Here is a 14555-nt window from a genome sequence, read left to right on the forward strand (position 1 = left end):
ACTGATTAATAATCAAAGATTACTAAAAATTTGCAGGACAGTTATGAGTAATGATTTGGCCCCAAAAGTTGGAAAATGTCTGCTTATTATATTAATTAAACCAAACTTTATGGAGCTCCTACTTTGGGTTTCAAGATGGCTTTTAAAGGTGGGGTAGGAGATCCTGGAAAAACGGTTTGAGCAGCTACATTTTGAAAATACACCATTCAAACATCCAAACCCCTTTCTTCAGACTGCCCCCCCGAAGCCACGCCTCCAATGTATTGACTGTGCTCGCAGAGGAGGGTGGGGGGAGGGACAAATGGCAGTTGAGTTTGATAGACATATCACCATTCAATCATTTCGGTGGGTTGGTTAAAATGATTGGATGGTGTTTTTTCAGTCCTGTCCGTTCCACTGGTGGCAAATTTTTTTTAATTTATTTTTGTGTTCAAGCATTTAATTAATTGGTTCTAATCTGGGTGTGGAGGGGATTTTAAACAACATAGTAGGGGATTGAACACCACAGCTGGAACTACATCCATATTTAAATGAAACACATCAATTTCCATTTCAAGCCTTTGCATATTTCAGATAAGCTCCAGAGCAGTTTACACTTAATAAAAGTTGCACTTATCTGAAAAGACGTACTACATGGGCCTAACATCACATCAGTTGTTCCACAGCACATCAACCGAGACATTTCTGTTTACGTCCTGGATCACAGTTGACCACAGGAGGTACAAGATGATGATGAAGCTGCTTCAACATGATGCAGGTTTTACTTCAAAAAGTATAAGTCTGAAGGAATGCATTAGGATCAAATTCTTACAGCCTCAAGACACATTTAAGATTAGCAGTCATGCTTTTAGATTTAAGGCACTTTGGTCTTCCTTATGTTGTTGTAAAGTGCTATATAAATAAACTCTGATTGATTGATTGATTGAGCGAGCAGTGGCAACATCTCATGCTCAGGTAGAAACAGATAAACTGACATTCAAATGAGGAAAGTACACGAATATCTACATATTATGTTTACTTCACATTTGTCACTTTTCAATATTTCTTTCATATTTTGTCATTCCTTGTAAAAAAAGGAATGATAATTTTTTGTAAACTACGGTCAACAGAAAATTTCCTGTTACAGTTGACATTTTACTGACTGTATCCTTAAAGTCTCTGGAAACAAAAAAAAAACCCTGAAATCGGAAACAAATTAGAGAATTCTAGCACAGCTTCACTGACATCTAAGATGCATGGAAAAGAAAAAAAAAAACAACAACAGAAAATCAGGCAAAACAGGTTAAGAACTCAAGCAACACTTTGCAGTACAGAACATATTACTGAAGTTAAAGCAATGTGTTTTGGCTCGTGTCCTTATCAGGGTAATCCTGAATTATCCTATAAGTCTTAAAATATTCAAATTGTAACAGAAATCTAATAAGAACCAGATTCACAAGCAGCAACTGGATTGATAAAATAAAAAAAAAAGAAATCAACAAAACAGCCACCAACCCTATCTATAACAAGCACCCAAATACATGCATGCTGCAGAATAACTGATGATAATAGAAACTGTTCAACCTGAGCCAAGACTTTCAGATTTCATCTCCATGTTCTCTGTGAGACGAGCCATAAATTCAGCTACAGGAGATAGGACACATGAAGAAGGATATCCAAGACAGACAGACTGATCCCAACATGAACTCACTTTAAAAGCATGAAAGTCAAAGTGTAGCCGTAACAAGAAAATGGCTGAGCGAAGAATCCCCAACAAAGAAGGAATGGATTGGAATTATTAAAGAAATATACAATATGGAAAAACTAACTTTCTGCTTAAACCATAATTTGGACAAATTTACTAATTACTGGCTAAACTGGACATCTATCCCAGAAGACGTGACACCCCAATAGGACAACATCTTGTTTTTCTCATGTGAAATACACATATATCTCAACATCTGTGTGTTTTACTATCAACATGTGTAAATATGCATTCCAGGAATATGTGCACAAATGTTTACAAAAATGATGGATGTAATTATGTAAGCAGGTGTACGGGACATGATCTGATGCAACATGAGAATATATCTGAATGATCGGACATGGACTGAAATAGGACAATACCCAAACTAACTCAACCCTCTTATCATGATGGGATACAATTGTGACTCACTGACCCACTTCTTCATTGTTGTGTTTTAAGTTTTGATACTGCCCTGTCTGTGCTTGTTGACGTCTCTTGTTTCGTATATCTTTACTCTTTTGTTTTATTGTCTGTTTGTTAAAAAATGTAAAATCTGTTGAAAATAAAGTATACAAAAGAAAGTCAAAGTGTAGCTGGAGTAAAGAAGCAGAAAAGCTGTGAATGAAATGCCACAGGTTAAACAAATACACTTTTACAAATCCAAAGTATGTGTTTCCAGACTCCACGTCACACCACAGGGTCAAAGCTCTGACTCCTCGTTGTTCCGGGAGGCTCTGCAAAAAGGAACTGAGTGGGATGAGATGCACAAAAGGGTTCTGGCAACATTCAAAGCAGGGGTTTTGCAGTCTTGAGGTAATTATCTTCCTCCACTCCGTCACAGTGACGATTCCGTATTTTCTAAATGTCAAACCCCACAATTATCAACAGAACAAAGCAGGATTAACATATTAAACGACTGACTGTGCTTCCACTTTTCTCCGAGTCTCCATCCGCTCATCTGTCTGTCGTCAGCCAGTCGTTCCTCCTTCATCCTGCACGTCCGAGGAACAACATTCCCCAAATAATGGAGGCACACAAATAAACAAGAGCCCTCACTTTGAGCTATGGATACCACAAGAGAACACCAAAAACACACACAAACAGACACTCTCACATATAACTTCCTTGGCCTTGGAAAACAGAAAAACAATGAGGTAAGTGCTGAAAGTCTGGGTGTCTGCGTGTGTGTGTGTGTGTGTGTGTGTGTGTGTGTGTGTGTGTGTGTGTGTGTGCGTGCGTGTGTGTGTGTTCACTGACAAGCCCCGGCGTCTCCTGCAGCGCCTGTATGCTTGTTTACTGGCAGTGGAACCACAGAGCGAGACACACAAACACACAAACTGAAGCTGCTTCTGATTAGCACAGAGACAGAGACGCTGAGAACAAAACCCAATTGTGGTGGAAAGGCTGATGGACAAGCCAATCTGTAAGTGTACGACACTTATCAGCAAATGCAAACATGCACAAAAAACTGCACTGACAGCCATTTCCCGACCAGTGGAAGACATGAGGCCTGAGCACTTCGGGCTCAGGTATGTGATGGCAGAGGACACACAAAACCTAAGGCTGTCACGGTAACGCAGACAGTTTTTTTTAACCTGGAAAAGTGTCACATGAAAAGTGGTGGTTGTCCATTTAAGGTAAAACTGGAGGCGTGTCCACTGGGGTTATGTCTGAAATAAGACGGTTGTTAGGCATTTTGACTGATTAGAATATCAAGGCTGATCTACTGGTCTTTGTGAATTTCGCACTGGGAAGAATTAAGAATCTAATCTGTAAATGTAAGTCATTCCCCTTTAACGTAAACCTTATCCAGGTGCAGACAGCACCATAAAGTTAATCAGAGTTTTCACTCTGTGACAGTGCGACGGAGAGGGATGGGAATCGAGAACCGGTTCTTTTTGAGAACCGGATCCCAGTAGCTCGATTCCTTGGATTCGTTTGCCTGCCTGCTTTACAATTCTGCTAATCGATTCCGCCTCCGTTGCACATGCGCAATGACGTCACACATACACTGCATTGTTTTGGTCAGAACGTAGCCAACATGGTGTTGAGGCAGAAACGGTCTGAAAAGACGACACCAGGTCTAAACAGACCACACCAAGTCCAAACAGACCACACCAGGTCCAAACAGACCACACCAGGTCTAAACAGACCACACCAGGTCCACTGGAACACTGTCAAAGCTTCCATTTCTTCTAAAGGGTGGAATCCCTCCAATCTGTTCAAACATTTGTCCACAGCATGGGATTCATTTGATCTGACACTTAGCGGCGCTTGTGAATCTAATGGCAGAGTGAACACCAGGCCGTCAACTGGGCCCAGTTCCGGTTCCGGTGCGGGCAACAAACATTGTACCCCCTGAAATACAAGTTTCTGAAGGTAGGGGGAAGGAAATGAGGAGCACAACAACGGGAGAAAGGCCGAGTCGAACTGGTTCCACGTAGGTTTCACTTTCATTGCCCCCTCCCCCCAAAAAAAAAAAAAAAAAAAAAAAAAAAAACGGGCCCGGCATCATCTGTTATTATTATTTGTACATACTGTATATATTTTATTTTCAGTGTACAGATGGAAATATAAAAGACAGTTAATGCAAACACACCCATTTGTACTCTTTTATTCCCTAACCCAATGAGAATCAATAAGGAATTGGATCGATAAGCAAAATTGATAACAGAATCGGAATCATTAAATTCTTATCGATTCCCATCCCTAGCGATGGCATAACAACACTTAATAATAATAATAATAATAATAGATTAGATTTCTACAGTGCTTTCCTATGAACACATACTCACAGTGCGTACGGTGGAGCCATTATTCATTCAGTCTCACATTCACACTCTGGTGGTGTTAAACTACATCTGTATCCACAGCTGTCCTGGGGCGTGGCTGCCAATTCCCACCTACAGCCCCTCCCACCACCACCAAACATTCATACGCATTCATCATATTCAACATTCAACACTTTTTGCTTTTCCACTGGACATCTGCGCAAAACTTTACCAATATTTCCTAAATGTCCAAAAAACAGAAGTGTGTAATGTTGTTTTTTCCATTAAATCACAAATGCAATGATTTGTTTATTATTGTCACAAAATGTCAGTAGAAGTCATTCCATAAACATGAACATAAATCTGTGTTGTTTTGAATCTAGAATGCTTGTTCCCCCTCTATATCCTACTAAATTCTAAAATGATTGGGTGTCCTGGTGTGTCCACACATACCCACACGTTTGGATTAAAGTTCTTCTTCTACAGATTACACCCTGTATTCTCAAGTTTCTCTGACAAAAGCGTCACGTCCGTCTTATCTGTGATTGGTTTACTCTGTGCCTGTTAGTCCCGCCTTCATATTTGGATTCAAGCCCTGTGATTCCAGATGGATTTCTCTTTGAGAAGGATGGACGGACGGACAGGCTACTTTACTCCTGCTTTAAATGGTGTGGACTCCACAGCCAGGGTCTGTGTTTACCATTTCTCTCCATGAATGTAAGTTTGGATTTAGGATCTGTTGTGTAAGATATTAGGAGAATTTAAGAGGATCTAATTGGTGAAATCTCAACCAATATTCACAGTTGGGTGTTTATCAGTCTATAATTACACAAGAATGAATTACAGTAGCTCAGAGCCATCTTTCTCTTTTTTACCATTTTTACGATGATGGTTTCCAGTGTTAAATTACATAATCGTCACTTACTTTGCCTGAGTTTGAATAGATTTAACTACATTTGTCTGAGATGAAACAAATACTGGCTCAAAGAAGAGTGTTTTGTGTTAATCAAATGTGGGGGTCAAGGTTTATTTAGTTGGTTGCAATCTGTAGTTTACAGCTAGATGTTGACGTTACAGTTTGCTTTAATATGGACAAACGATGTTTATCTATGTATATGTATTCAATTTGTGTTGAGGTGTGAATTTCTATGAATTTTCTTTGTGACTTTCTATGTTTCTACTGCATTAGATATGTGTGTGCACTGGCCTTTCTTGCAAAAGACATCCTGATTTCAGCGGCAGTAATTAAAACCAAGCTGAACCGAGGTTCACTGTGGTGTAAACACATGCAGCCAATAGCACAGCCTCAGTGAAAAGAACTAAATCAAGACTCTACTGTCGTTGCTTTGAAGACGTCTTTCAGTGTGACAATCTGAGCTGCGGTCACAGACTGAAAATGCACTGAGATCCCAGAGCAAAACGTGTTCAGACAAAAATGAGGGAAAATAAATCGGACAAATGAGAAGCACAAACATGTTTGTGTCACAGCTGTGACCTCCGGATTAGTGAACGGGAAAAATATTTGTGGCCAAGAATGATGGAGTCACTCTAGAACAGTCTGCAGACTATCAGAGGGATCATCTATGAAACATCACTAACTCTGAACTAAGTGTATTTCATTTTTCGTTCATTTTCAACACTTCCACCACTTTGGTGTGCGTTCTTGCATGTGCACCTGTTTGATAGCGGTCTCTCCGATCTTGTCCGAGTGTTTCCGTATGCTCTCCAGGAAGTCCCTCAGCTGTGACATGGCGGTGTCTCGGATCTGCGTCCTCAGTTTGGGAATGTTTTCCGCCATGATGGAACAAAAGCGATACTGTCCCGCTCTGGGAAGACACGTCTGCTCCAGCTGTTCCAAAGTCCGTAGAGCTGGATAGTACCTGAGATACAACACACAGGATAGAGGCAGCGTTTGAAAATGTTCCAAGTAGGTGTTGATCGTTGTAGCAGTGGTGAAGAGCAGCATTTCAAAACCAGCAGGATCCACATCATCTTGTCTGTCTGTCAACGTATCGGTTTCAGAAAGTCGACTTAATGATTACATGACTCAGATGACACAAAAGCTAGATTCACACTGCAGCCAAGTTTCACAAACCTGATTTTTTTGTTGTTGTAATTATTTTTTTATTATAATTTTTTTCAGTCAGTATTATCTTAGCATTTAACATCGCATACATGACTTCTATGTATATAAAGAAAAAAAAAACATACTCAAACAGGGGAGCATTGACAGAAATAGTAAAAATATACAAAGCAACCCAAAATATAGTTAAAGGGAAAAAAACAAGTATATTTCACATTCCATTCTTTTCCCCTGTATAAGATGAACATTTAAAGTGTGTCGCACGAACCAAGGGTTTAAATGGCTCTATATGCACATTACTCTTATCAAGTAAAATCAGCTCTTAATAGTGTTATAAAATCAACCCAGTTTTTGCAATAATTGTTGAATTTGTCTGAATCCACTCTGACAGAGAAAGTCAACTTCTCCATCCTATAAATGTCATCTATAACCTCTATCCAGTCCTCCATTTTTGGTGCATCCTTTTTTGGCCACTTCCTAGTGATGGCTTTTTTACCTTCCACCGATAATATTCTGAATAGATATTTATCTCGTGAATGTGTTCTCCCCTGGTTCTCTTATCCCAAGTATATAAATTCAAATGTGAAAGGAAATTGGACAAAAACCTGATTTTTACTCATGTGACCCAGAGAATTTGGCACAAAGGATGAAGTAAAGATTCATGAAGCCCAGGTCAACGTCACTGTGAGCTCAGGCCTGTGGGTTCATATGGATGTATCATCACAGGTCTTGAGAGGTTTGTTTCTTCTATGGCCAAAGTTTTCACTTGGACTGGAGTTACTTAGAGGGATGTACCGATTAGATATTGGTGGTCAAAAGTCAAGTATGGTCTGACCTACAGGGGGCTTACTCTCCATCCAAAATAAAAATTCCAGACTTTTTCAAAACTGCTATTTTTTTCCCCAGACCTTGACTTGATGTACTTTTATACTTGTGTTCCTACTTTTGAGATTGTACCTGTTGTGTGTAGTGAAAAAGTACATTTTAATAAATGTATGAATGCATAATTCACGGTGAATTATGTTTTACTGACAGAAACATTTTCAAAACATATGAAAATCACAAAAGTGCATGAATATCACACAAACACGTTTCACTAGAATTATTCCAGCACTGACCGGTTAGAACAGGGGTGTCAAACTCATTTGAATTCAGGGGCCACATACAGCCCCCAATATGATCAACTATAATACAGTAATGCCCCCCCCAAAAAAAAAAAAGTTAAATCCTATTATGAAAATGTTTACATCTACAAAGTTACCTTAAAAAAAAAACGAATAACATGAACAACCTGAATTGTCTTCAGAAAAATAAGTGAAATTTTATCAATATTATAGTTTAGTTTATCATTTACATTCCAATTTACAGATCACAGTGGATCTACAAATACACCAAAGATTTAGTAACAGGAAGAATAGTGTTAAAATGGCATTGACTTCTCTTAAGACATTGTAGGTTGTTGATATTTGTTTAGGTTATTCATATTTTTTGTGCAAGGATAGTTTATAAGTGTAAACATTTTCATGTAATTTCACTTTTTTACAGTAAAACAAAGAGAAAATTTGTAGTTGTCATTATGAATAGGTTATTATGACAGTATTTTACTGTCTGACCCACTTGAGATCGAATGAGTCTGTATGTGGAACCTGAACTAAAATGATATTCACATCCTTGATTGCTAATATTTTCAGAGTAATTCCTACAAATTCATCCCACGGGTTGGACTGGACCCTTTGGTGGGTCAGATTTGGCCTGTGGGCTGTATGTTTGACACCTGTGGGTTAGAGGAATCATTTTAGTTTTTTAGACGCTTTCCTCAATTATTTCTTATCTTAGAAGATTATGTACCATTGAACATACTCTGAAATTCAACTATGAAAAAAACTTTCTTCCCATTCTTAAGACTTTCACACAAAATTCCAGACTTTTCAAGGTCTGGAAAATAGTGTTTCAAGATTCCATACTATTTAAGACTTTCAAGACCTGCACAAACACCCTGGACTTAACAAAACACGTTTTTGACCGTCACTGCTTTTAACTTAGTCCTCTTGTGTCCTTGTGGAGCATCAGGCCTCAACAGTAATCGTTTCCATAACAGCTGGTAATAGAGGAAAATGTGTGACTTCTTTATGATTCAAGGATTCTGGACACACCTAACTGAACATTTGACAACTGTATGAACAGCACAAATAACATGGAATCTGATCTTTGGAATGCTGACATGGTCTGCTTCCATATGTGGTCCTGAATTCGACAGAGGTCTGAATATATACATACATACATATACACACACACACACACACACACATACATATATATATATATATATATATATATATATATATACACACACATATATATATATATATATACACACACACATATATATATATATACACACACATATATATATATATATATATATGCTGATGTCAGTGGCCTGTTGACTTGCGTAAGTTTTTGTGCTGTGTGATGGAACACTGGAACCTGAAATGTAATTATAACAGGGTTCATAGACATTTTTCAAGGTCACATTCAAGCACTTTTCAAGATAATTTTCTTTTTTTTTTTTTTTCCAGCACAGCACCTTAAAAAAATCCATATCTATAGGAATACATATACTCATGATTATTTTTTCACTTTTTATCATAATGATGTACACTGAATTATGCTATAATAGCAAAAAGTCTAGAAATTAAAGGACAACACAAAGTTTTATCCAAAAAGGGGAAGCTACTTGGCGTTCTTCAGACACACTTGCACCGAGAGAAAGATTAAATAGATAAAGATGTATGTACAATAGATAAAAATGTACCTGAATTCTACCTAAGAACACCCGCTAATTTTCTTTTTTGGCCAAAAGTTTTACTTTTTAAAATGTATCAACTCTCTGTAAAAAGCTTTGGTTAACAGTGTAAGGACTTTCTAGCACTTAAATTAAAATTCAAGCACTTTTCAGACCTTGAAGACACAACATTGAAATCCAAGCATTTTCAAGGATTTCAAGCACCCGTATGAACCCTGTATACAAAAAAAAAAAAAAAAAGAATTAAAACCATAAATGTGAGCCTTATCATCTGAACTGAGGCTCTGGGAGTGAATGGAGCTTAGTCCAGCCATAGCTCAGGTTTGAACCCAGAGTTTGTTGAACCTGCTCTCTGAAACAGGCCCTGCAACAGCACAGATGTTGTGTGGATTAAAAATGAGCTGCTGTTCAGAGTGTGGAATGAAGTAGAGGAAGATGTGTGCAAAAAAACCAACAAACACAGCAATAAAACAATGTCTTGACTGTCAGATGCATGAGTAAAAACAAGCAGAAACACAGAGAAATAAACACACACTGATGCACCTCAGGGATCTTTGGGAACACGATCTTCCCACCCACATAATCCCACACTTCAGTCCACTGCAGGTTTCACACACAAACACAAACACACACACACACACACACACACACACACACACACACACACACTTTCACTGTGCCGCTGGCTGACCTCTCACTGCTCTGTGCAGCCGCAGGACAGAGAGAAGTAGAAAAACACACAAACAAACGACAAATTTATGACCAACCAGACTCCTGTCTACAGGTCAGGACGAGGCCAGGGACAGAGAGGAAGAGGAGACGTACAGTTGGTACGTCTATGCAAAGTGCTCTAGCTCCATCTAGTGTCCCAAAGACAAAAAACCAATAATACACAACAAGTTATTTGAAAATTGAATCCATAAGGAGAACAGGACTTCATTCTGTCCAGTATGAATATTTAACCACTGTTTTGTTTTGTTTTTTAAATCCATGTACCAATCACACAATGCATTGACATGTGTTTCATTGTTTGTTTTGTTTTTTTATGTATTTTATTTTGCAGTTTTCAGTTATGTAAAACACACATACACACAAACTAAAAAACACAAAGACTCAGATGTGTGTAACTACTAATCAATTAATTAACTAGCCAGTCCTTGTTCAAAGAAACAAAGAGGGGCAGAGCTAGAAGACAGTCACTGGTATACAGATATACTCCCTAGTCCAATCTAATTTCCTCCAACTATGCAAGAAACAGAGTCCAAGCACTTGAAAAAGTGTTCACAGAACAGGTCCTCAAAGACCTGAGCTTTTCCATCTGTATTACTGACAGCAGATGTATTCTTTAATGAGAGGTTTCATAAGGAGTTGTTTCTGCTCACCCTGAGCTTTAATCGCCTTTCACTTTCAACATTAAACTCTCTTAACCCTTTAACGCCAAACGTATCATATTTGATCCATGAGTTTTGAAGCCCTCTACATGATCAGTATGTTTTTTTTTTCTTGAAAAACCTGATGTATACAATTAGATACATGCAATACACAGATAATCCACCGGGGGGGAGTTCATTCACCAGAGGTCTTACCAGTGACACTACAAGACTGACATTAATGAGGAAGGAGGAAGAACTGGGACCATTTAGAAAAGGAATTAACTATTTATTAGACATGTTTGTGTTCTATTATGTTTTTGTTTGTTCAGAAATAATAATATTTCAACATTGAGACCTAATGGATCAAATATGATACAAAATTTAAACTCACACAAGGAAATTGATATTTGAAAAAATTTTTTTAGAGTTGTTCAGAAGGACCAATGAAGGCTCCAGTTTCACAGAACTGGAATTTTCTGTCAATGATTGATGAATGGTTATGGTCAATGGTCAATGAAAGGTTCAGGCTTTACAGGGTTAATCTAATCTAATCTAACCCTATAATACTAAACATATCACATTTGATCTATGAGATTTAAACCCCTCTACATGATCAGTGTGATTTTTTTTATTCTTGAAAAACCTTATGTATACAATTAGATACATGCAATACACAGATAATCCACCAGGGGGAGGAGTTCATTCACCAGAGGCCTTTCAGTGACACTACAAGACTGACATTAATGAGGAAGAATTGGGACCATTTAGGAAAGGAATCAACTATTTATTAGACATGTTTGTGTTATATTATGTTTTTGTTTGTTCAGAAATAATATTTCAGCATTGAGACCCAATGTATCAAATATGATTCAAAATTTAAACTCATACACAGAAATTGATATTTGAAAAAAATTTTTTTAGAGTTGTTCAGAAGGACCAATGAAGGCTCCAGTTTCACAGAACTGGAATTTTCTGTCAGTGATTTAATGATTCAGACTTTACAGGGATAAGGACACTTGGGAGTAAGATTAAAGCGTTTCACTGACGGTGCTTGGGACACCATTTTCAAATTAATTAACACAACATCACTTGGTGCCAGCCACTGTCTTCTACAGTTTAAGGTTGTTCACAGAGCGCACTGGTCTAAACTGGTCTGAGGTCAGACTATCACATTTCTCCAGATGTAAATCCCCATTGCGACAAATGTTTATCAGTTGACGGCTCCCTCATTCACATGTTTTGGTCATGCCCTACCCTTCAAAAATTCGGGAGAGATGTGTTTGATGTGTTTCAAACTTTATCATCTGTACTCATGAGGTCTGCTTGACACCAGCTCAGTGCCATGTCATCATTTTCATCTTTGCTGACTAGACGTGCACGTTTAACCCGATGGAAAGGTGCTGCCCCACCCACCCACTCATGTCTTGTCTCGGTCTGGAAACAATCCACTGTTCTCTTCACTTCTCCAATACAAAATTTGACAAGATATGGGACCCCTTTATGACCTACTTCCACAACTCAAAAACCCTCTGACTACTTCTGCAGACTCTATCACCCAGCTCATTATTTCATTTATTGTATCATGTGGGGCTCTAAAGGCAGGAAGTCAACAGTCCTTGTCTCTCTTTTTGGGGGGGGGGTTTCCTTTTGTTTTTTTTGGTTGTTGGAGTTGGATGTTTGTTTCCTGTATTGAAAAAAATTGTCTTTAATTGAACAAGTATTGTATTTCTTCTTTCACACCAGAAAAATCAATAAAATATTATTACAGGCCTAATGAATAAATCTAAACAGAAGTAAATGAGCAAATAAAAGCTCATTTTTACAAGTGGTATTGTTTTGAGATAAAAGGAAGGATCTACAACAGATGATTCGACTCAGTGACTTTAACCGTTAAAAACCCAAACGTCCACCTTTAACCCATAAAGACCCAAACGCCCACCTTTAACCCATAAAGACCCAAACATCCACCTTTAACCCTTAAAGACCCAAACATCCACCTTTAACCCTTAAAGACCCAAATATCCACCTTTAACCCTTAAAGACCCAAACGTCCACCTTTACAACCTTTAACCCTTAAAGACCCAAACATCCACCTTTAACCCATAAAGACCCAAATGTCCACCTTTAACCCATAAAGACCCAAACGTCCACCTTTAACCAATAAAGACCCAAATATCCACCTTTAACCCTTAAAGACCCAAACGTCCACCTTTACAACCTTTAACCCTTAAAGACCCAAACATCCACCTTTAACCCATAAAGACCCAAACGTCCACCTTTAACCCTTAAAGACCCAAACGTCCACCTTTAACCAATAAAGACCCAAACATCCACCTTTAACCTATAAAGACCCAAACGTCTACCTTTAACCCTTAAAGACCCAAACGTCCACCTTTAACCCTTAAAGACCCAAACGTCCACCTTTAACCCATAAAGACCCAAACGTCCACCTTTAACCCTTAAAGACCCAAACGTCCACCTTTAACCCTTAAAGACCCAAACGTCCACCTTTACCACCTTTAACCCATAAAGACCAAAATATCCACCTTTAACCCATAAAGACCCAAACGTCCACCTTTAACCCTTAAAGACCCAAACGTCCACCTTTAACCAATAAAGACCCAAACATCCACCTTTAACCCATTAAGACCCAAACGTCCACCTTTAACCCATTAAGACCCAAACGTCCACCTTTAACCCTTAAAGACCCAAACGTCCACCTAGGGCTGCACAATTTTGGCAAAAAATAAAATCCAGATTTTTTTCTGCGAAAAACTCGATTTTCGATTTCGAGTTTTTGGTAAAATTACCAAAGACAACAGAAGTCAGCATGTCGTTTTCATGAGCAGCCCACAATGCAAGACACTGCTCCCTACCTCAAATCTGTGATGGTATCACGTGATGGGCCCACAGAAGTTTTATTTATTTATTTATTTTCATTAAATCCTTATTGAATAAAGTATACAAACAATGTATACAACAAGAAAATAGCACAAGTTTGCCAGGGGGAATACACTACAATACAATGTCCAAATCAGAACAAATAATGATGGTTTTTTATAGCCTTTTTGTTTCCAGATTTATCTAACAGCTTTAAATAAAGTTCAACATCTTTCAAAGAATAAATAATATTTGGTTTTGTGTTACATACATTTATGAATGAAAAATTTAGCAGGTAAGAGAAATAAATTAATTATAAATGTTTTTTTTTTTCCCTTTTTGGGGTATCTGGGCCCACAGAAGTGATACCAGTGTAAGTCAGTGACAGGCATCAGTCGTGCATGCGTGGACCATATAATATGAGTGATTCCCATGCGGTTCTATTTAAGTTGGGAAATCCATGCGTGGAAGAAACCCACCCAGGACACGCTGGAGGGATTCTGTCCCCCGAGCTGGTGGATGTGTGTGGGCAGAGGGCTGTCTGGGCTCCTCTGCTGAGGCTGCTGACGCCGTGACCCGGACCCAGATCGGAAGAAGACAGTACGGTACGGATCCGGGATAACGTAAGATGAGTGATCCACATGTAGCTATATTTGAAATGCGGGATCCATGCGTGAAACCACCCAAACATTCACCTTTAACCCTTACAGACCCAAACGTCCACTTTTAACCAGAACCATCTACTGATCTAAATGGTTTAATTCCTGTTGATCCACTAATCCTATCAATCCATGACAATAATTGGGGTAAAATACAGTTCATCTTTTCATGGTCATCAGATATGACCATATTTGGATGTTCAGAGGCTCCGTAGTTACCGTGGAAACACCGTCATCTTCTCCAACATTGAATCCCC

At 38.5% G+C, this 14555-nt stretch overlaps 1 protein-coding gene across 1 annotated transcript in view; it reads right to left on the minus strand.

Moving 5' to 3' along the window:
- exoc6b (exocyst complex component 6B) overlaps positions 1-14555 on the minus strand; it is a 252990-nt gene that overhangs the window by 206283 nt on the left and 32152 nt on the right. Inside the window, 1 exon segment of the mRNA XM_030162161.1 lies at positions 6173-6377. Coding sequence (XP_030018021.1) covers positions 6173-6377 — 205 coding nt within the window.

This window comes from Sphaeramia orbicularis, chromosome 18 (genome assembly GCF_902148855.1).
Source record: "Sphaeramia orbicularis chromosome 18, fSphaOr1.1, whole genome shotgun sequence".
Classification (NCBI taxonomy): domain Eukaryota; kingdom Metazoa; phylum Chordata; class Actinopteri; order Kurtiformes; family Apogonidae; genus Sphaeramia; species Sphaeramia orbicularis.